The sequence below is a fragment of the Anolis carolinensis genome, chromosome 4, assembly GCF_035594765.1.
Source record: "Anolis carolinensis isolate JA03-04 chromosome 4, rAnoCar3.1.pri, whole genome shotgun sequence".
NCBI classification, from domain to species: Eukaryota; Metazoa; Chordata; class Lepidosauria; order Squamata; family Dactyloidae; genus Anolis; species Anolis carolinensis.
The window spans coordinates 205,663,530-205,685,315 of NC_085844.1; the positions used below are offsets into that span (position 1 = coordinate 205,663,530).

Genomic DNA, 21,786 nt, shown 5'->3' on the forward strand with positions numbered 1-21,786 from the left:
ACTTCAACATCAGTGCTGTTATGCATGTGTCAGTGATCTGTCATAGAAACAGCTGTTGATAAGGTAAAACTTTTGGGCAAGGTGATATCAATGGATTCACCCAAACAAATAGGCAGGATTTCCCCCAAATTCATATTTTGGAGTAAATCAACGAATGAACAAATTACAACCCATCAACAGTGGTACTATATAGGAGACTATGACAGCTATCGTCTGAATCAGGGATTCCCAGACTAAGGTATGGGGGCCAGATCCTGCCCTCCAAGGTAATTTAGCTGGTCCCCGCCCTAAACTTTAGACTTAGGGTTGCTCTGAATCTTAAACAATGTGGAGCCACACAGATACTGTTCTAATTAACTTGGCTATCTCATCAGCCAAAAGCAGGCCCACACTTTACGCTGAAATACTGGTAAGTTTATGTTGGTTAAAATTGTAAATATTGCATTGTTCTATCATGTTTGTTTGCACTACAAATAAGATATATGCAGTGTTGTTCATGTTTTTTCAAACTATAGTTCGGCACCCCAATAGTCTGAGGGCCCATGAACCAGCCCTTGGCTTAAAAAGTTTGAGGATCCATGGTCTAAAGCTATCTAAATCTACCATTGATCACTGACCAATAACTAATGATTGAATCATATTGTTTTAAACAATATTTTTCAATGGAGTTTGTCTACCATACATTCAGTATTGGCTATCAAATACAACAGAGAAAGCAACTGATGTGCTTTGAATATGGCCTTTTGGCATGACAGCTGTATGTACAGACTGATTCCCTTAAAAGGCACTGCATTCAAATGGATGCAAGAAGAAATTAATGTTCTGTTTGGGATTCATATATGCAACAGTTCTCACATTCATGGCATGCCTTGATGCAGCAGTCATCAAAGAATGTGCATGCATATATGTACCACTCCTGAAAGGGCAGGATGGCGGAAAAATGATACAAAGTGGGATGCATACCTCTGTATAAAAATAAGGTGGAAGTATTAGATTGCATACAAAACAACCTTAAAGATCAGTTCAAAAAGCAGAAGTAAATCCATTGAACTTGGGCTTTGGGAATTTTGCCATACACTGATTTTGAATATTTGCCTAAAGACACAAATAGGTATCTTATTTTTTATTTCAGTTAGAAATATACAAGGTAGCTCACATGAAAAAGGATAAACAACAGAGCTACGCTTTTAAGGGCAAGCAGTAAATATGAAGACCAAGAAGAGAAACACAGAAAGGAGATGCAAACAAAAGGAATCCAGGGAGCTAAATGAACAACATAGATTTAGCTACCTGGCAGACTTCCTGGATTTTTTTTTTAAAAAAGAAAACCAATTAGAATGGAGTGGGCCATTTGGTAGGTCTCCCAGAGGATGGAGCTGCTCTGGTGCCATAATAGAAAATATGGTGAATCCCGTGATGTCTGGTGGGGGGAACCCATCACCACCCCCGCCCTGCATTGCATGGCTTCTCCCTTATCTCATCCCATGGGGGGAAGCGTCTGCCACCTGGCTTCCCTCCATGGATCTCTAGGAAAGGAAGCCTCTTGTGTTGCTGCTGTTCCCCTTCCCTTTTACCATGGAGCCCCATCAGTAGTAGCTGTGTGTCGTGGGATGGGAGACGATGGGTTTCATGGTAAAAGGGAAGGGGAACCAGCATGCAATGCCAAATTCATCCCTATCTGATGAGGTCATAAGGGTCTTGTAGCAACATCTTTTAGATTGAGAAAAAGCATTTGTATACTCAAGCTTACTTCATCCATATGCAACTGATGAAGTAGACTGAGTGTTCAATGAGAATGGAGAAATTATCTGGAAGTGTGAGTGGTTTCCAATTTTTTCATTTTAAATTAATCTGCATATTCCCAGGTTTTCATCCAAACTTTTCCCAGAAATATCCTGGGGTCCCTGCACTCTCTCTCTTCCATTGTGTCCTCCCCAACTCCAACTGATCACTTGTCACATCTAAATCTCTAAACTCATGTAATGTTTCAGAAATTGATTTTAATCCATTTCCCATTATTATTATTATTATTATTATTATTATTATTATTATTATTATTGATGTATAGTCAAAGCTCTAAAGCTTGTTTTGGGATACTTATCTTATTTTAGGTCAGGTAGCGATGCAGAAAATACTAGGTTAACCTAAACTGACCTGGGACATTAGAATGAAAAGTCATTGGTAATGTTAGCTCCCATAAAATATTATGGGATGATTTATAATACTAAATATGGGAGTTTCATAGACTTTTTTCTCATCTGGAGGGACTCTGAGGATGTATCCACATAGCGAAGAAAAAAGCTAATTAATTTGAGACAAAGAAGGAAAAGCCTGTTTGTCCCAAATTAATTTGAAATTTTCAGAAGACCTGGGTCTTTCCAGGTGTGGACCCTGTTTGGATTGGGCTGGGGGATTGTGACTTCTGGGCCCAATCCACAAAGCTGTCCCGGGATTTCCTGGCTTCTGGAGCCCGGAAAACCCAAGACAGCCCCCACCCCTTCCCAAAACCCCTTAAAAAGGGCAAAAAAACCCTTATCCGGCCTCCATTAAAGTGCTGCCGGTCCTCTCCTGGTGCATAGAAATGATGCACCAGGAGAAGGGGAGAGGAGGAAAATCCCCCTTGCCCCTTCCCTTCTCCTGGCGCATCATTTCTACATGCCAGGAGAGGGCCAGCACTTTAATGGTGGCTGGGTAAGTAATTTTAATTTTCCCCCTTTTTTGGGGGGGGGGGTTCTTTTGTATCTGGGTGCCGGACCTTCCGGCAGGGCATCTAGACCCCCCCAAAGCACGGGTTTTAGGGGTAGGTGTGGGTTAAAGGGCTGTGTGGAACTGGCCTGAGTCACAACAACTTATGCTACTAACATCCCGCCCTCCAGTTTAACTGAAGGGTACTACAAGATGTTATTGTATACTGAAACTGACTAGCACTGCAATGCCTTTGACTATAATACAGACTTGGCACTTGTATAGTCTTTTTAAAATACCAATAATTTTAGAATTCCTGTAATATGCAATATAAAATGCTTAAGGCATCACCAAACCTGAGAAAAGAAGCATATAAACCAAATTGGACATTCATACTAGCCACATTTTTCATTTCCTCAATGAATATTTCAGCAATGTGCCAGCCATGATGGTCTCCAGCTCAGCTGCTTCAATCCTACTTGCTTGATCTGCTTTATGTGATGAGATCCCACCCGCTCTTTAATGAGGTGATTCACCAATTTAGTTTCATCAGTGAGGCTTTCACCTCTTAAATTGCAAATCATCCTGCAAGTGGGATACAACTTGAGCTGGTACTATTCTTAATTAACCTTGCACATTAGTTGACCTCACAAGGTAGACAGGCTATATAAATATGCAGTTACTTCATGAATGAGATTAGTCTAAGGCTTAATTCTTGCTGAATCAGTCTAATTCAAGCATTGTTTGTACTAGAAATATCAATTAAATAGCAGAAAGCTCTACTTAAAATCCCTTGCTGTTTGACCCCTAGACGATGGCTAAACATGCATATTTACTCCATGGAGATCTTTTATGTCCACTACAGGCAAGCTAAAAGGAAAGGGACCCTTTGATCTGAATATGTACTGGCATAAATAAGGAGCAGCCATGGTTTACTGGTTGGAACGTTGAGTAAGACACTGGGAGAATGCAGTTTATATCGTCACTTAGAAGATAATAGCAACCTCCTCTGGCCAAGAAAATGAAACTGTCACAAGTTTGAGTCAACATAAAGGTACACAGGAACAACAGCAGCAACAACAAATAAATTCACATCTGGAGAACTGACAGCACACCATTAGCATTGGTCACTACTCTTCTGCCATCAGCTCACAGAACACCATCTGAAGCCATGTTTTTACATTGTGAAGTGGCTCAGTCAACATGGATGAAAAGCTCCATGTCACTTAAGCTTTGCTATGTTTTATGAAAGAAGAGCAAAGCAGAAATGTAATAAATAAAATAAAATGGGAGTTTTACATCATAGAAAGCTTCTCTAAACTCCAAGGTTTAGTTTTAAGATCATATTGATGGAGAGTAATATGTGAGGAAGTAGGCTCATGTTTTATTTATTTTTCCTCTACACTTACAGCTCAGTCATTTCCATTTGCTGTTTTCTCTTTGTGTTTATAAACCACATATTTAATAATAGATTGTTCCTCATTCTTTGTTGCATAGGAAAAAAACTCAAGCTCATTATAGTTTATGTCACTCTGGCTGTCATTTGGACTTAGGAAGCAGTTATTGTGATATGAAATAGCTTTGCTACAGCCTTTTCTGCTGAAGACAACGAGTTGCTGAGGTGTGATTAGAGCTAATTAGAAGAAAGTCAATTACCAGATTTTCCCCAGAGGATTAAAAATGCCAGACAGTGCCATCAACTGTCTTTTATTTTATTTTCAGATTTACTGAGAAAAGTATTTAATGGTTGTGCTTGTTTGAGGGGTATGTGCGGGGCAAAGAGAGAAAACCTGAACTTTTGACATGTCAACCTGTACAAGCTTCTGGTTTTTAAAAAACTAAATGTTGATTACAGTGAAATCCTTTGCTCAACTGACACCTATTAGTCCCAAATAGCATCATGATAAATACTGTATGGCAGTGGAAAAAATGTCAGATTGACCCATTTGATATATGCCACTGTCATGTTGTCATTGAGCCAGTGTTAAGTACAATTAGCAGTAAACTCTATGCACAACAAAAAAGAGAGGAGCTGATGACATTCTGGGGGAAATGGCTATTTTTAAATTGTCCCATCAGAATCAACAAGAAGCCCCAAATCAACACCCTCCTCCACCACCTTACTTGACATGTCAGGCCCCTTCCACACAGCTGAATAAAATCCCACATTATCTGCTTTGAACTGGTCTCCCTCCCCAGGGAGATTAGGTTGGCTCCCTCTCTACCTTCCTTCAGGAAACAACTGAAGACTTGGATGTTTCGGCAGGCCTTTGGAGATACAGTCATTAATTAATCAGCCCCAGAGGGTTTTTAATAATCTATCCCGTATTTATAACGATGTTACCATTTATGTGTTTTAAATGCAGTTTTTTATCTTGTATTTTTGTTTTAATTGATATATTGTATTACTGTTTTATCTTTTTATAGTGTGATTTGTATTATGTTGCCTATGTTTTGTCCTATGTTGTTTGGACCTCTGCCCCATGTAAGCCGCCCCGAGTCCCCACGGGGAGATGGTGGCGGGGCATAAATAAAGTTTTATTATTATTATTATTATTTGAACTGGAACATATGAAAGTGTGAGCTCAGATAATCCAGTTTAAAGCATATATTACGGGATTTTCTGCCTTGATATTCTGAGTTATATGTAGAAAGGCCCTTTGAAAATAATGCTTTGACCCAGTAATTCATTAGCCAATCTCAGAAATCTGTCAAGAACATGTGCTCGCATACACGTGCTCACATACAGTCTCGCATCCTGTTAGTGACATACATGTGTATATACTTTGCTAAGCAGGCAGGACAAAATTTTAACCATAGTGCAATTGATTTATTCCACTGACAGTGGAAGAGTCAGAGTCATGTAAACAGTAAGTTGCATATTGCTGTTATGCATTGTGAACTGCATACTGTGGCACTGCATTGCTGATGACAGTTGTGTAACATTATGTAACTGCACTCAGTCATTGACTTGTGTTGCAATATTTGGAGATATACTAGTACTGGATGTTGGGCAGTACTAACATAGCATATCTCCATATGTGGATATTTATGTTAGAGGGGATGTTAGATTGCAACCATGGCAGTGTAGGCCTACGGCAGGCATCTCAAGTTGTCTACTTCTGCTGTGGCTTATATATTCTTGATAGTTTCTTCATGTTTTGTGTGATTAGCTAATACTCTCCTAGTTGGAGCTTAAATAGTCATGCGTTTGTCCCTAGTTAGCTGCTGTCGTAGCCATGTACTGAGTTATCTTGCTGGAGCACTATATAACTATATGTTTATGTTAGCTACTTAAATACCCTTTAGGCACTAGTTACCAACTGATCTTGGAAGCCAAGCAAGGTCAGGTCTAATTAGTAAATGGATGGGAGGCCATCAAGGAATACAAGGTTTTATAGGCTATATTTCAGAGAAAGAAAATGGCAAACCATCTCTGTCTGGGGAATGACTTTCAGATGTGGCTTAGTACTGTGAAGGGTGTGTTTCATAATTTAGGACACAATTGTTGCAAATTTCTAATTGGCCCAGATGTAGAATTGATTCACAACACAATTGTTTATTGTATGAGTCACTATCACTTGCTCATGCAACATTGGGCTAACAGTGGCAGTCACATGATTTCTTGACAGCATCCAATGTATCTGTGGGCTTACTCTTCTAAATGCTGGAACTGTGTCCAGCTGCCCAGAAAACTGTTCACTGGATATTCTGATATGTGTGGACACTTTATACACTGTGGTATATCAGTGAATGTGTGGACTACTGCTGTTGAAGGGCATTTTGTTAGAGGGAAAGAAAAACTTTAAGGCACAGGTCCAACATGTCTAGGCCCAGTAACAAATGAAAATCCCTCCCTCCATCTCAACTGTCACACCTGTGGACTCAGAGGGTGGGAACTAACTACCTAACTAACTGAAGTCTGAGCTGAACTAAGATGTACACTGCAATCTGATCTTTCTAGTGGATTGTTAAGTAGTTCACATAGAATCACATAGCTGGCATTTCAATGGTCATTTCATCCAATTCAATATTACAGTACCTCTTAGAGGTAGCATTTACCTAAAAACTCCAAGAAACATGTGTTGATCACATTCCAAGAAAGTCTGCTGTTAAACTGCTCATCCCACCAAGAAGTAATTTTTAATGCTTAGTCAAAATTCCCATGAGTTCATTGGTTTGGGACTCACATTCTGCACATGATATTATAGAGATTAACTGAATGATTAATATATACAAGTGAATCAGCATGTAAAAATAAATGTTCTTTTTAGTCAGAGGAACTATATCTCTCCAGGGTAATTTTAAGGGAATTGTTACTAGATGTCTGCTCCTCCATTCAAAAGGTCCATCATTTTTTTCCATTATATAGACTCTTGGCATTCAGATTCCAATGATAGTGTCTTTTTGAAAGAAGAAAGTCAACACAGAGTTGGAAATACATCAACACACATCAATATCCTACCATTTAAAAAATATTCCTGGCTGTTAGCAGAAAATATCTCAAAAGGAAAAAAAATTCTTAGAATTTTTATCAAACCTTAGAAAAATGTTTAAAAATATCACTGATCTATTTGTGGGATCATTCTTTATTTTTGATCTGCAGTAACTTGGGGAAGGTTGTGAAATAATGGTGAGAGCCATGCAGTTTGCTAATTAAATTATTCATTTTCAGTGGATGTCCAAAAACCAATGACCTCATCAGATTGGGCTACATTTGGCAGTAAGACCAGCTTCTGCCAAATCTTTTTCTCCCTTCCCTGAGGCTCACTCTTCCATGCATAAAACTAATTTCAACCCACTTAAGAATAGTGAGGGGTAGAGGAGGATGGAGGGGAGAGGGGCAGTATCACATTCATTCACTCAATCAACAATATTGGGAGCAATTGACAGGCTTTCCTGTCAGTGAAAAGGTGTACTTCATCAATGATTTAAATGCAAAGCAGCAATGGGAGAGACACTATGTCATGTGAAAAGTACTGGCTACAGATGTTGCAATACTGCCATTTACCAGCCTCATGTGATAGTCCTGTGTGTCGTTATTAAGCTGTAATGGCAAAAAGGCACTTCAGGTTCATCGGGTCATATCTTGAAAGGCCCCTAGGCTTATTGGGAAGAAGAAAATTAATAAAAAGGCAATAAAGGTTGATTTTTCATCTTGAAAATTCAACCACACACACACATACACATCTATGCATTTGAAAGTGTACCTTTCAGCAGACAAGCATCTTACCTTCTGTGCTCGTCGCTTGTCAGCTCTTTGATTCTGATGATAAATCCGACTGAAGTTGGAAACAATAACTGGGACAGGAAGTGCAATGACAAGCACACCACTCAGTGAACAAATGGAGCCAAAGATCTTGCCAGCAATTGTCTTGGGTACCATATCTCCATAACTAGTGTAAGAGAGAAACAGAAGAAGGTGGGGATATTAAGATTAAGCTGACTACATGTAAAGTGCTATAGATTATATCAGATGAATGTAGGAACTAGAGGTCTTGTACACATGTACTTCATTAAAAGTAACTCCAAAAGTTTATCAGTACTCTGTGAAAGTCTGTTGGTTATTGTAAGGGAGAAGAAGAGAACTGGAATTTCAGCTACAGTGTTCTCCACCCTCTGTTGTTGTTGGGTCCCTCCTTGATTGGTTTATTTTTGAAAATGCTTACATTGGCAACAATCTGCTTCATTGGATGCTCCATTTAGCAAGTTTTACAGAATAAACCCTGTGGCTCAGTGGATAAAAGCTCTATAAAATGACAGATGATGTTCGAGCCTGAGTCTGCTTAGTTTACATTCATTATTATCTCAAGTTGATGGATGAATTAAGTTATACTTCTTTTTCTTCCAAACTTTTAGACTCTGCATTTAGAAAAAGAGAGTTGACTTCAGGTTTTAGATCAAAAACTACAAGTCTCATGAGTTCTCAAGCTTGAAGTCCAGGAATACTTAGGACATTTAATTTTCTTTTTAAAAATGGCATCGGCATCAGGGCCAGCACTAGATAATGTGATCTTGGAATTAGAAAATCCAAATACTATCCCCATCATATTTCAAGCAGCACTCACTAGGTACCCGCGTCTGATTCAAGGTGCTGGTTTTGACCTTTAAGCCCTAAACAATTCAGGTCCAACTTACCTATCTGACCGCATCTCCTCATACCAACCCACCCAAGTATTAAGCTCTTCTGGAGAGGCCCTTCTCTCATTGCCACTTTGACCCTCTGGAACTTCCTCCCCAAGGAGATTAAAACAGGCTCTTCCCTGACATCTTTTAAAAAACAGCTTCCTGTTCAAGCAAGCATTTAATGAAGAAATTTAATCTGAAATGACAGGAAGGATAACTTGCAGTGAATTGTGCAAAGTGTGTGTTATTTTAATTGACGAGTCCACACAATAATAGCAATTGTTAATAATTTTAGAATGTTTATTCATGTCATTCTTATAGATGGTTTTATCGTTATATGTGTTTGCTGCTTGTACTGTTTTTTAAAATGTTGTGAGCCACTTTGGGTCCCATTCAGGGAGAAAAGGGGGATATAATTAAATTATGATGATGATGATGATGATGATGATGATGATGATGATGATGATGATGATTATTATTATTATTATTATTATTATTATTATTATTATTATTACTTTCAAAATAAGCAGTTCATAGGAATGTATCTACTCTAAGGCATCACAATTCCACCTGATGCAACAGTTCCAACACATACCATTTACTCACTTTTACATTAAGAAATTGCTATTACCCACAAAACACAAAATAGAAACAGGGAAACTGAACAATAAGGAAATGAGTCAATTGCAAAGTCCACCAAAACAAATCTTGCCCTTCTTAGCACCTTCTCCCTCTCCTCCTCTTTCTCATATAAACACTCATTCAGTTTCTCTCTTCAAATCAGATCTCTCATAGGCCTTTGGTGGTGGTCCAAGACTCAATGGTAGCATACAATCTCTAGCACCTCTGAGGTCCACTAAAGCCACCAGCAGGGCCGGCCCCACCATAGAGGCCAGTGACGCCGCCGCCTCGGGCGCAGGTCCCGGGGGGCGCCGTCAGGCTGGGAGGGAGGCGGGGCACTGCTCTGACGGTGCCCCGCCGCCCGACCAGTGCGCCCTGGCCTTGTGGCTCCCTCTTTCGCCGCCCGGGGAGGGGAGGAGGGATCGCCTCCTTCCCTCCCCGGGCGGCGAAGCCTGCTTCTTTCGCCGCCCGGGAAGGGGAGGAGGGATCGCCTCCTTCCCTCCCCGGGCGGTGAAGCCTGCTTCTTTCGCCGCCCGGGGAGGGGAGGGGGGATCGCCTCCTCCCCTCCCCGGGCGGCGAAGCCTGCTTCTTTCGCCGCCCGGGGAGGGGAGGAGGCGATCCCTCCTCCCCTCCCCGGGCGGCGAAGCCTGCTTCTTTCGCCGCCCGGGAAGGGGAGGAGGGATCGCCTCCTCCCCTCCCCGGGCGGCGAAGCCTCCCTCTTTCCAACCCTGGCCGCGCCTCCCACGCTGCGTGGGAGGCGGGGCCAGGGCGAATAGCATGGGAGGCGGGGCCAACCCTGGCCCCGCCTTCCACCCAGCGTGCCCTGGCCCCGCCTCCCACGCAGCGCGGGAGGCGGGGCCAGGGCACGCTGGTTGGAAGGCGGGGCCAGGGCGCAGGAGGCGGGGCCGGCGGGGGGCGCTTTTCAGCGCCCCCGCTTAATATTTAAATTTATCTCCGACCGGCCCTGCCTTTCCATGACACAAAACCAACAATTTGTAAAAATGAGTTGGTGCCGATTTTATCATACAATTGATCTGATTTATTTATGGAACTTTACAGAAAGTCTAGATGGCAAGATCATCATCATGTTACCATCCCATGTTCTCCCACCAGTTCTTCCATCTTTTTTTCTTCTTAACAAGGAGCCTCTGGTGGCCAAGGGGATGAAAGCCTCATGACTTGAAGGTTGGGTTGCTGACCTGAAAGCTGCCAGGTTCGAATCCCACCCGGGGAGAGTGTGGATGAGCTCCCTCTATCAGTTCTAGCTCTATGCGGGGACATGAGAGAAGCCTCCCACAAGGATGGTAAAACATCAAAAACATCCGGGCATCCCCTGGGCAACGTCCTTGCAGATGGCCAATTCTCTCACTCCAGAAGCAACTCTGGTTGCTCCTTACACGAAAAAAAATCTGTTAACAAGAGGAAGATATACTAATAGCTACACAGTGCCTTTTGACTGGTAGCCGCGCAAGCTTGTAATATGGTTTTAAGATCAGTTGGTGATTTTACATTAATGTATTTTATTCAAAATATATTCTAATCTCTGGGTACAGCAATAACATATCTTTGGATCCTGTTTTGCCATTTGGCTGACATACCTTATTTTTATCTCATATGTGGGAGCATGCACACATGTAAACACACACTACTATGAAGGTCAGAAGTTAAAAACAAGCTAGTAGTGATGCCTTTTCATTGTTCCATACAAGAAATATTTTTATAAGCTTGCCATGTAGGGCCAGGGTACGAGAACATTCTTACTCCCATATTATCAGCCTAAACTAACATAGTTCCTCTATGCAAAAACAACTTCCTTGTTCAGATTTCTTGACTAGACTCAAAACTACCTGTAGAACTGGATGTAATTAGTCATCCAGAAGTAAGCTGGCATGACAAGAAATTCAGATGTGAGGCTATTGATATGATCAATATTCAGAACAACAGTGTTGTTGCGGATGGAGACCAGGGCTAGCAACAAGAGTCAACATTACAATGTAGATGTCAATGTAAATGCCATGGTAACAAGGGTTTAGGAGAATAAGCAAAGTCAAGAGTCTGCTAACAGAGAAGCCTAAATTCTTGAGTCCTTGAAAGTCCAGATGGAATAACATAAGTATAAACTATAAACAGATGAGAGAAATGATAATAGCATGGAGAAAAGTAGTTCCTTTGAACTGAAGTTGAGGTTCGGACCCAGAGCTACTGAGAAACCAAATGGGCAAAAGCATCAGGGTGAAGAAGAAGTGAGGTTATCTTATGAAATATCTTCTCAGCAGAGGCGGTTCAACCACCAGGCCAACTAGGCAGTTGCCTGTGGCGCCATCTTGTTGGGGGCACTGTCGAGGCAACTCCTGTCTCCTGCGGCCTGCCTCCGCTGCCGCGCCTCCCTCCACAAGGAAGGAGCCGAGGTTGCGACTTTGGGGAGCAGAGAAGCGGCGGCAGGAAGGCATTCAGGATTTTGCAGAGCAGAGAAGCCGCTGAATGCCTTCCTGGCGAGGCCTTCCTGGCGTTCGGTAGTTTGGGGAGCAGAGAAGCTGCAAACGCCTTCGTTCTCACCAGGAAGGAGTTTGGGGCTATGGGGGGGGGGGGCGCCAAAATTCTGTTCGCCTACACTGGAAAAATACCTAGGGCCGGCTCTGGCCACCAGGCTAGAAATATACCAGGTACTGAGGTTACAGGGTCTCAAATTGAGACCTAGGGATGGCCTTTGGTAATGTCATGGTGGATAGATCACAATAATAATACAAGTGATATCTTCTTGTGGTGTAATGGGGATGAGGTCTAATGATGCCATAAAACATGATACAGTAAGTATCAACTACTGTGTTCAAGCCATATAATTCAAATGAAAAACAGCTTGCATACCATGATTTTTAAAACATATCTTAGTTATAGTTTTGCGTTGTTCCTAGAAAAAAGCAAAGAGTCATAAAGGCAAAAAAACCCTGGTAATGGAGAAGGACATAGATAAGTAAATCAGATAAGTGGAAGCAGAAACATAAAAAAGACAAGAAAGAGAAATATATTGGGAAGAAAGGAGAAAAATAATTGTAATCCAAATGATGGGAGAATGGAGAGAAGGGGAAAAAGGAAGGAGAAACAGTGGGGGATTGGGAAAGGAGCAAAAGGGATAAATTTAACTAAGAGATGTTGGGATGGGGAGAAGGTAAAAGCAGACGAATCTAGGAGATGTAGTCAAAGTAGAGAAAAAAAGAGAAAGAGAGAGAAGGGCATAGAAAAGGGAGGGTTTTTTTTAGTGGCGAATCACCAGGAGAAGGGAAAAGGAAAGTCTGGAGAGAGAGAAATAAAAGATAGTTGAAATTAAAAGAAAAAGGAATCAATTGCCTAAGCAAAAAAGAAAGATATTACAACCGACTGTTTTGTTAAGAAAGGTACAATGAACACACCGCAGACCATGAAAGAAAATTGTAATTGGCTGTAACCATGTAGAGTACAGTTAAGAATAGGAAGGGAGAAAAGCAAAGTTTAAAAAATTAATAATGAGATAAGCTACAAAGCAGTAACCTTGCCGTACTATATTCACTGACTCCAGAGGCAGAAAATACTGAAACAGCATGTTGCATTTATGTATGTTGACTGTTCTCTCTGTTTGAACTCTGGTTTTTGTTATGTGCCATCTGGGACTTCTTCACACGGCCCCTGAGGCTGTGCCATTTCGTTGGCAGTTGACAATGAAATGGTAGGCGTGCAGGGCACCCCACACACCTTTTCTCCTTCTCCCATCACATGGTGGGGACATACAAGACGCACTGGCAACCTGTCCCCATCAGATAGGTGAAAGGGCAATAATGCATGTTGCCATGTTGCTGTTTCCCCCATCAGATGGAGGAAAGAAAGAAAAAAAAAACAGGTATCTCCATTGGGGCTATCCAAAACACACTTTCCTCTCTGTCATGGCAGAAGAAGCATCTTATGATACTCCCCCTCCCCTTCAGGAGGAATAGGGGCAGGTTTGGCAGACCTCATGCAGAAGAGGGGAAAAAGGCCATAAAAACCACAATGAGATGAGGGCACAAGTCATTTCTGACATGATGACCCTAAGGCGAAACTATCATAGAGTTTTCTTGGCAGAAGTTGTTCAGAAAGGGCTAAACATTGTCTTCTTTGTGGCCATGAGAATGTTAATTGCCCAAGGTTGCCCAGTAGGTTTCCATTTCTAAGTGAGAATTCAACAGTGGTCTTCCAGTGTCCTATTCACACAACACCTACACTGGCTCCTGGTACTAGCTACCATTTCAGAAATGTTGTAAGAGGAGGGAGGTGGCTAGATAAATCCCATGCAATTTATAGCAATCATTCCTTAGCAGCTTTCAGCAATATAGTTTAGCAGCAGTCTCTTCTCAAGGCAGCATTCTTGCTCTGAGAAGGCCCTGAGGTCTTATTGTCCACCATGGCACCCGAGAGCATTATATATCATAAACAGAAAAAAGTTGCTTCTTTTGAACTGCAGATACCAGAATTTCCCAGCCAGCATAGCTGCTCAAGATATTCTGAGAGTTCTAGTTCAAAAATATTTAGGACCACCAGGGCCATAGCCAGAAAAAAAATTTGGGGGCAGTTTGAAACTTTTTTTTTTAGCAAATCATGAAGAGTAGTTCCATAATACAAAATAATTTAGAAATCAGGCACCATCGATACACTTCAGTGGACACTCATGGGGATTTGGTTAACAGTTAAAATCCATGGGTAAACCAGGTTTTTTTTAAAGCCTAAAATTTTTGAGCGGGGGTTTGAACCCCTATCCCCACTCTGGCTACAGCCCTGAGGACTACTAATGTCAGTATGAAGGACTTCACTCTGATTAACAATAAATCCATCTCTGAAAGTCACAATACCATTCTACTGAGTTTGTTTTAATGGTTATGCTACTGTTTAATAACTTTAAGAATTTATTGTACACCTATGATCTTTCACAGATGAGGCAATTCTAACCCCAACCCAACCGCCTGTTCAAAGAAGGATCTCCAGCTAAAACATCATGAGCAAGTAGCTTTCTAGCCCCTTTTTTTCTGAAGATGTCTACTGGCAGTCCAACTATCTCTTTAGGCAATTGGTTCTATTGCCAAGTATAGTAAATCTGCATGATCATTCTATAATCATTCATTTTGCTGCAAGACAATCTTCAAAAACTGCATTTCATGATTTATGCAAAATATGATTTTTTAATGAAGAAAATATTGTGAACTTTGCAGAACACATATTTTGCATTTTATGTGTAAAAAATAACAGAAGTACTCTTCTGCACAAAACTAGGGGTTTTGTGACACTCCAATGATAAACAAATTTAATATGCTCTGAACAGCATTGTCTTTTCAGGTAGCACAAAATTCTTTTTTGCTTTTACTTCAGCAGATTTAGAAAGCTATCACTCTGAATATTGTTGCAGATTTAGTTGAATTCTTCACTTTAATATGAAGTGCAACTTAACCAGCAGTAGTCTAAGTTCTCATTTTCATGTCTTTTTATGCCAAAAGAGCAGCTTTTTGTTTTTCTTTCTCCTCACGGTAGGCAAGTTCATGTTACTTGATAGCTCCCTAAGTGGTATTAGAGCACAAGTTAATTCAGATTGCTAGCACTGGGTTAACGGTGGGTGGTTGTCTTAAAAACCATGCACAATGGTTTAAACTCAGCAAGCCATGGTAAGACTGAGGGCCAATTGTCCTCAGAAAGCCAGACCCCCGCCCTTCAAATCCATGCTTACGCTTTTTAGTGATAAATGTATTTGTGGCAAAGCTTTCACCTACTTGCTTTAATCATGAGCAGGTTAAACAACTTTTGAAATCTTTGACCCTAAGTGCCATTGACTCATTCAGAGTCAAAAGGGCAATAACCAGAGCAAAAAACAAACAAACAAACATTGATATGACCTAGTAGGCAAATATTAAGTCAGCTATTTAGGGGGCTCTATAGGCAAAAATGTATTAATATTGTCTAATGTATATACTCTCTGTCCTCTGAGAGAGAGAACAGTAGCCAAACATAGCATCTGAGGAAGGGCCCTTCCTCCATAGTCCAACTGCTACTGATGTGGTTTCAGAGGGGAGAAAAACAGCAAGCATTCACTGAAATTAATTCCCTCCACCATTACTACCTCCCTTTCCTTGCATTTTGTGTCTTTTTGTATTGCAAGTCTGAGGGTAGAGAACTGTCAATTTGAAAAGTCTTTTTGGCCAAAGGGTGAGGGATAAATGTTGCAAATAAAATTAATAGATGAAAGAATGAATTCTAATAAACAAAAAACTAAAACTAAAAACAAATGGAGCAGTAGGTAGGCAGATGGAGATAATAATATTTTCTGAACTACATAACAGAAATGTCATTTTAGTCTAAAAGGAATGAATGATCTTCATGGGACAAAATGGCTAATTTGTGTTAAATGATTAGGTATTGTTAAAAAGGGGGATGGGCTAGCAATTATCTGTTTACTGCCCTTCTCTAAGAAGCTTGAGCCATTTGAGCCAGGCAACTTAAAAAAAAAAAGCACAAGGTGAAGCACAAGGAGGCTATTATTTTACTAAGTGTCCTGTTGCATCATGTCTAATAGCTGCTCACAAAAAAGGAGACACCAGAGTGCTTTTCAGTAGGCCCCATTGAACTATGAACCCTTTTATAGCCTAAAGCACATAAACACATATTATTGAATCCAAGTTGATTACTTTCACAGTGGCAACAGATGGTACCCAGTTATGTTTCAGAACTCTGAGAAGCTATGCTGTCGTGTTGCAGACTTATGACTGATGGGGCAGTCAACTTGTATTAAGAGGTCCAATAATCTGTGTTGCATTATGGGGAAATGTGTCATGCTCAACTGTAAATCAGAATTCAGAATCCCAATTACCTTCACCGTAATATGGCACTTGATAAGCCAAGGCAGTCAATCATACTTGTTAGACCTGAGCAGTTGCTGCCCTGTATGTTTCATTAGGGAATAATAGGCAGAGTTCTCTTTATAGCACCAGCAAGGTGATATCAACCAAGGCATAGAGTACCAGTTCAAAAAATCATTGAGGAATGCATGAAAGTGCTGTTAAAGATTGCTATGGCAATACACAAACTAGAAGTGGCTAACAAAGCAGAAGCAACTGTGTGAAACAAGCAGCAAGGTGGCAATATTTCCTAGTGGCATTTTTATTCTAGTGCAACACTAAGGCAAATGAAGCCCAAGGGTACAAACTAACAGTAAGTTCTTTTGTATAAGCTATATCAAAATGAATAAGAGCTTCACAACAAGATAGTAAACTTGCAATTGATTTTATATTTTCCTGAAAACAGGAGAAGTGTCTGTTGTTGGCAATGCATGGGTCCAAATAGAAAATGTCTATGTTACTGTAAAAAGAGGGCAGGAGGGAGGGAAAAGTCTGTGTTTTGGAATTTGAGAGCTTTTGATGTTTCTCAGTTGGTTTATCATATCTCAGTGGATAAATTAACTTTGTTCCTTTAAGGAATGATGAAGCAGACTGCCAAGATATATCTGAGGTTCCAGCTTTAAAGAAAAGTTTTATATTGAAACCTGATGTCTGTATATATGCGAAAGAAGCCAGTTGCTTTTGATCAAGACAAAACAACTGGAGCAAAAAGCATCAAAACCTTTGAACAACATTATTCGAAAATCCTTTTCACTGGAACAAAACTGGTGACTTGCTCTTCCACATCATTACGGCCTGTTGGAAGTAGAATTTTATGTTGTGAGCTTTCTTTTCCATCCCTTCAGCTAAATGCAATACTGAAAGTGCCAATATCTTTTTTTTTTTGGGGGGGGGGGAGCTTATACCACTGATTAGATATTGAATAACAAATTTATTTGTTCCCAGACTAAGGCCCCATCTACACTGCAATATAATGCAGTTTGAACTGCATTGTATGATCTTTGTAGATTCATATAATGCAAACTGAAGTGCATTGAACTGGATTATATGAGCCTACACTGCCATATAATCAAGTTTAAAATTCATTATAACGGCAGTATAGATGGGGCTTCAGTTTCTCTATCATCTGAAAGAGCTGATAATAGTATGCTTATGATAATTTTTTAAAATTAATTTATCAGCTTTCATTATTTATTTATTTTATTCTTTTTATTCTTTTAAATGTTTGAAGTGCTATAAATGCTTAATCTGTTTCTAGCTGGAAATTAATTGAATTATATGGAGCTCTCTTGCTGGATTTGTATGAAATTAGGTGCACCTCAAAGCTTCTTGTAGTGGCAATAATAGCAATAACACCCATCTATAACAGTTTTTTTTTCATGTCAGGAGTGACTTGAGAAACTGCAAGTTGCTTCTGGTGTGAGAAAATTGGCCGTCTGTAAGGACGTTGCGCAGGGAATGCCCGGATACTTTGATCTTTTTACCATCCTTGTGGGAGGCTTCTCTCACCTCTCATGGAGTTGGAGCTGACAGAGGGAGCTCATCCGTGCTCTCCCCGTGTCGGATTCCAACCAGCAATTTTCAGGTCAGTAACCCTAGGGCTCAATCTATAACAGTAGGGCTGACCAACTTATTTTCCTCCAAAGACTGAGGCAGTGATTATTTGCAGATTAGTGCAGTGCTGTTTGATATACATGACCAGAGCTACTTATCCCATTTCTCTTAACATATACAAGGTTATATTCCACCTATAGCAGGTAGCACAACATCTATGACCTCATCACATTCACTCCCAAATTGGATCGGGGTGAATCCAATGGGGCCGGGTAGGGAGCATGGGTAACCCATCACCCAAAACCCCTCATCATGCATCTAATCTTCCCACTTACCCCATCCCATCGGGGGAAGAGTATCACAGCTTGGCTTTTCCCCATGGTTTCTAATGCAACATGGGAAGCCTCTCGTGTTGCTGCCACTGCCTCCTGTGATGTTTGGATTTGAGTTGGGGCACGGAGCCCTAGTGGAAGTTGATCTATGTCGTATGATGAGAGCTGGTGGGCTCTGTGCCTCAAATAAAATCCATGCATCCTAGGAAGAGCAATTTTGCCCATCTGATGAGGTCCCTAGTGTCTGTTTAGACCTTCTTTCAGCCTGGATTCAATCTTTTCTTTTTCTTTTTTACTTTGAGATCTTCAGAGGAGGCCCTTCTCTTTGTCCCACCTCCATCTCAAGCTCGGTTGGTTGGAATGAGAGAATGAGCCTTCTCAGTGGCTGCCACTCAACTCTGGAACTCCCTGCCCAGGGAAGCCAGAATGGCCCTCTCCCTAATGTCCTTCCAGTGGCAGGCTAAAACCTTTTTATTCAGACAGGCTTTTAAAGAAGAATAATTTTAAGATCCTGTCAGGGGCTACTGTGGTTCTATATGTTTTTTGGATTTAATCTGAGTTGTTTTTAATACTAATGATGTTTAATACAGTTTTAATAATTGGATATTTGAAATTGTATTGTAGTGCTTTTGGTGTTAGACACTTTGAGTCTCCTTATGGAGAGAAAAAGCAAGATATAAATAAATAAACATAACATAGTAATCATCATCATCATCATACTCCTTTAGAAGTTGAAATGTCGGACAAAATATGAAATCAAGTTCACGTGGGCTGGAGAAGACAGGAAGGGAGAATGAAATGACTAATGAGGAGAAAAAGGGACAGTTGGATGAAAGAAAGAACATTGCTAAAATGCCTTCCCATCCTTCTCTTCCCTCCCTCCTTGAGCTTCACATCAATTTTGTGAATAATATTAGATTGAGGCCCCTTCTATACTGCCATATAATCCAGATTATCAATGCAGATAATCCACATTATTTGCTTTGAACTGGATTATATGAGTGTACACTGCCATCTAATCCAGTTCAATGTAGATAAACTGGATTTTACATAGCAGTGTAGAAGGGGCCCGAGATTAAGGGTCTGCTGCAAGAATATCCGGTGGAGGTTAGAACCTTGGGCATTTTCACTAACAGACTTATGATTTTGCAATGACTGCACTCTATTAAATTCTGGGATTTGAAGTTAGGGAATTCTCGGCTGGAGGCTCTAGTGCAGGCCTGCACAACTTCACCCTTGTAAAGGACCAATATATTAAAAAAAACCCTCTGTAGGCCACCCCTCCTCCTCTGTGCCAAAGAGGAAGCCCCACCCCTTCCACAACCTCATATCATTCCCATATGAATGGTGTGAGGAACAAGGTTGGGTAGAGGACAGAGCTTTTCTGCCTCTGCTGAGCCCTTGGCATATCTGCCTGACCAAGAGGAATGGTAATACGGCCCTGGTGCATTTTAATTTGAGACAGGGAGAGAGGGCTGCTCTACAGGGGAATATGCTGCTGCTTTAGAGCACGGTGGAGTCTCCTTCTCTGGAAATTTTAAAGTAGAGGATAGATGGCCATCTATCATTAGTGCTTGGATCGGGTGTTCATTTATGGAAGAATGGGGTGGAACTGGGTGGTCCTTTTGGTCTGTTCTAACTCTGAAGATTCTATGAAAACATTCAAACAAATCCAGAAATGAGAAGACAAGGGTGAAGCCCAGGCTCACCTATGGGCCACAGGGAAAGCCTTTGTGGGCCCCATCAAACCCACAGTCTAAATGTTGTGCAGACCTGCTCGAATGTCTCTTCAAGCTACAAACCTCACAAGGTGAAGCCATGGTGGGTAACATGGAATCATGGAACTATAATTGCATAGTGAGAAAGGCCCCTTGGATCATCAATGCCCCAGACCAGCATTCTGACCACTAACCCATGCTGCATCATATAGAAGAGACTCCAAGGCACAGGTGAAATGGAAGGTCTTTCAAACCTATGTGAGAGACCTATAAAATATTGCTTCCTCAGCCATATTCTTAATGCAGATAGTTTAACGATCTGGCATTTAACAAAACAGCTGCAGCTACAAAATACAAAACACAACACAGCAGAAAACAAAACAATGTGTAAGCAAGAGAGGGAAAAAGGAGGACCTTTTATTCATTTTCTCATGTGTCACACTCAATTTCCCATCAACAGTGTAGCTGTTTGATTATTTGGCTTAGCCAGAGGGGTCATAAATGGAAATCTGGCAAGTGAGAAGCTGTTCTTTTACCTTGAGGGAACTAAGCAGTGAGTAAACATTCTCCAGACACACTCTGCATAGCACAGCCAACTATTTTTCATTGTAGTGAGGGCGACACAAGCTCTATTGTGAGTCGTGCAAGTCTTTCTTTGTTATACAGCTGTGACAGGTGAAGGTCATCTTCCAGAATTGGTACCTTTTTCTAATTTCTATCTCATACACATGTCTGGCCAGGACGTTTTTCTGACTTAGATAAAGTACAAAACAACTTTCCCCACATAGAGTTGCCAGGTTGGATATGGAATGTGCTCCTGGAGCTTTAATATTTCGCAAATTGTGAAGCAGCACTAGGTACCACTAAAGAAAAAAAAATGTATCTGCCCTCCCTCACCTTCCAAATCCCAATGTTCAGCCACAGCCATCCTCCCCCAACACATACAGCATATTGCCTCCCCAGTGAAAGCTGAGAGGAGTGGGCCACCCACCCAGCTCTGTTTGTCATGAAAGTTCATCTGCACCCCTCCACTGATTCCCTTGGAGGGGTACAGCCATATTGGATAATGGTTGCAGCTGAATGCTCAAGTCTGGAATGTGAGATAGCAGTATTTTCTTCCTGCATGGTACAGTTTGATCTTCTCTGTGATTTTTAAAGAATTAAAACCCACCCAACCCCCAGCACCTGGGAGGATCCAAAAAACTATGTGGGACACACAATATTTCTTTCAACAGAAGAAAATAGGCTAGACAAATAGACCTTTCTGCTATCTGAGGTCACTGTCAAATTCTGTCAAATGGTAAGGATATCATCATCTAACAGGAAGGGATGATGATCCTATTAGAATATGCCAAATATGCCATGAACAAATTTTTCATCTGTTCCGAGTACTGTCTCATAGAGTAGCGTTAATTCATATGTCAAGTAATTAAAAAGTTGTTACATTCTTTCTTCCTCTTGGGAACATCAATCAGCAATAAATCATGATCCATTCAACAACCCCCTTTCATTTTGATGTGTCACATACTTTATGGATTATCCTGCTTCAAACCAAAATAATTAAATAAGACACACACAAAAAAATTTAGTTGCTTGTGTTGGGAATTTCCATGAGTAAAAATGAACTTCAAAATTGTTACTAGTCTACAAAGAAAACCATACCTCTGAAAACTGTAGAAATGTAAAACACTACTAAGAGAGCTGACATGCAAAACTTAAAAGGAAGACCCCATTTGACATATTGTCTGCTTATTTAGCTCTGGATGATTTATACCAGACTGCATGAACTGACTGCATTGAAAATATTGTACTTGAGGTGATGTGAGCAATGTAATTTTTTTTTATTCAGTGTTTTTGGTCTGT

At 40.8% G+C, this 21,786-nt stretch overlaps 1 protein-coding gene across 3 annotated transcripts in view; it reads right to left on the reverse strand.

Moving 5' to 3' along the window:
• The window catches only part of kcnd3 (potassium voltage-gated channel subfamily D member 3), a 389,138-nt gene that overhangs the window by 66,811 nt on the left and 300,541 nt on the right, over positions 1–21,786 (reverse strand). For all 3 annotated transcript variants that reach the window (XM_008109835.3, XM_003220438.4, XM_016993342.2), the window contains exon 3: positions 7,919–8,081. In XM_008109835.3, coding sequence (XP_008108042.1) covers positions 7,919–8,081 — 163 coding nt within the window. The remainder of the gene's footprint in view (positions 1–7,918; positions 8,082–21,786) is intronic.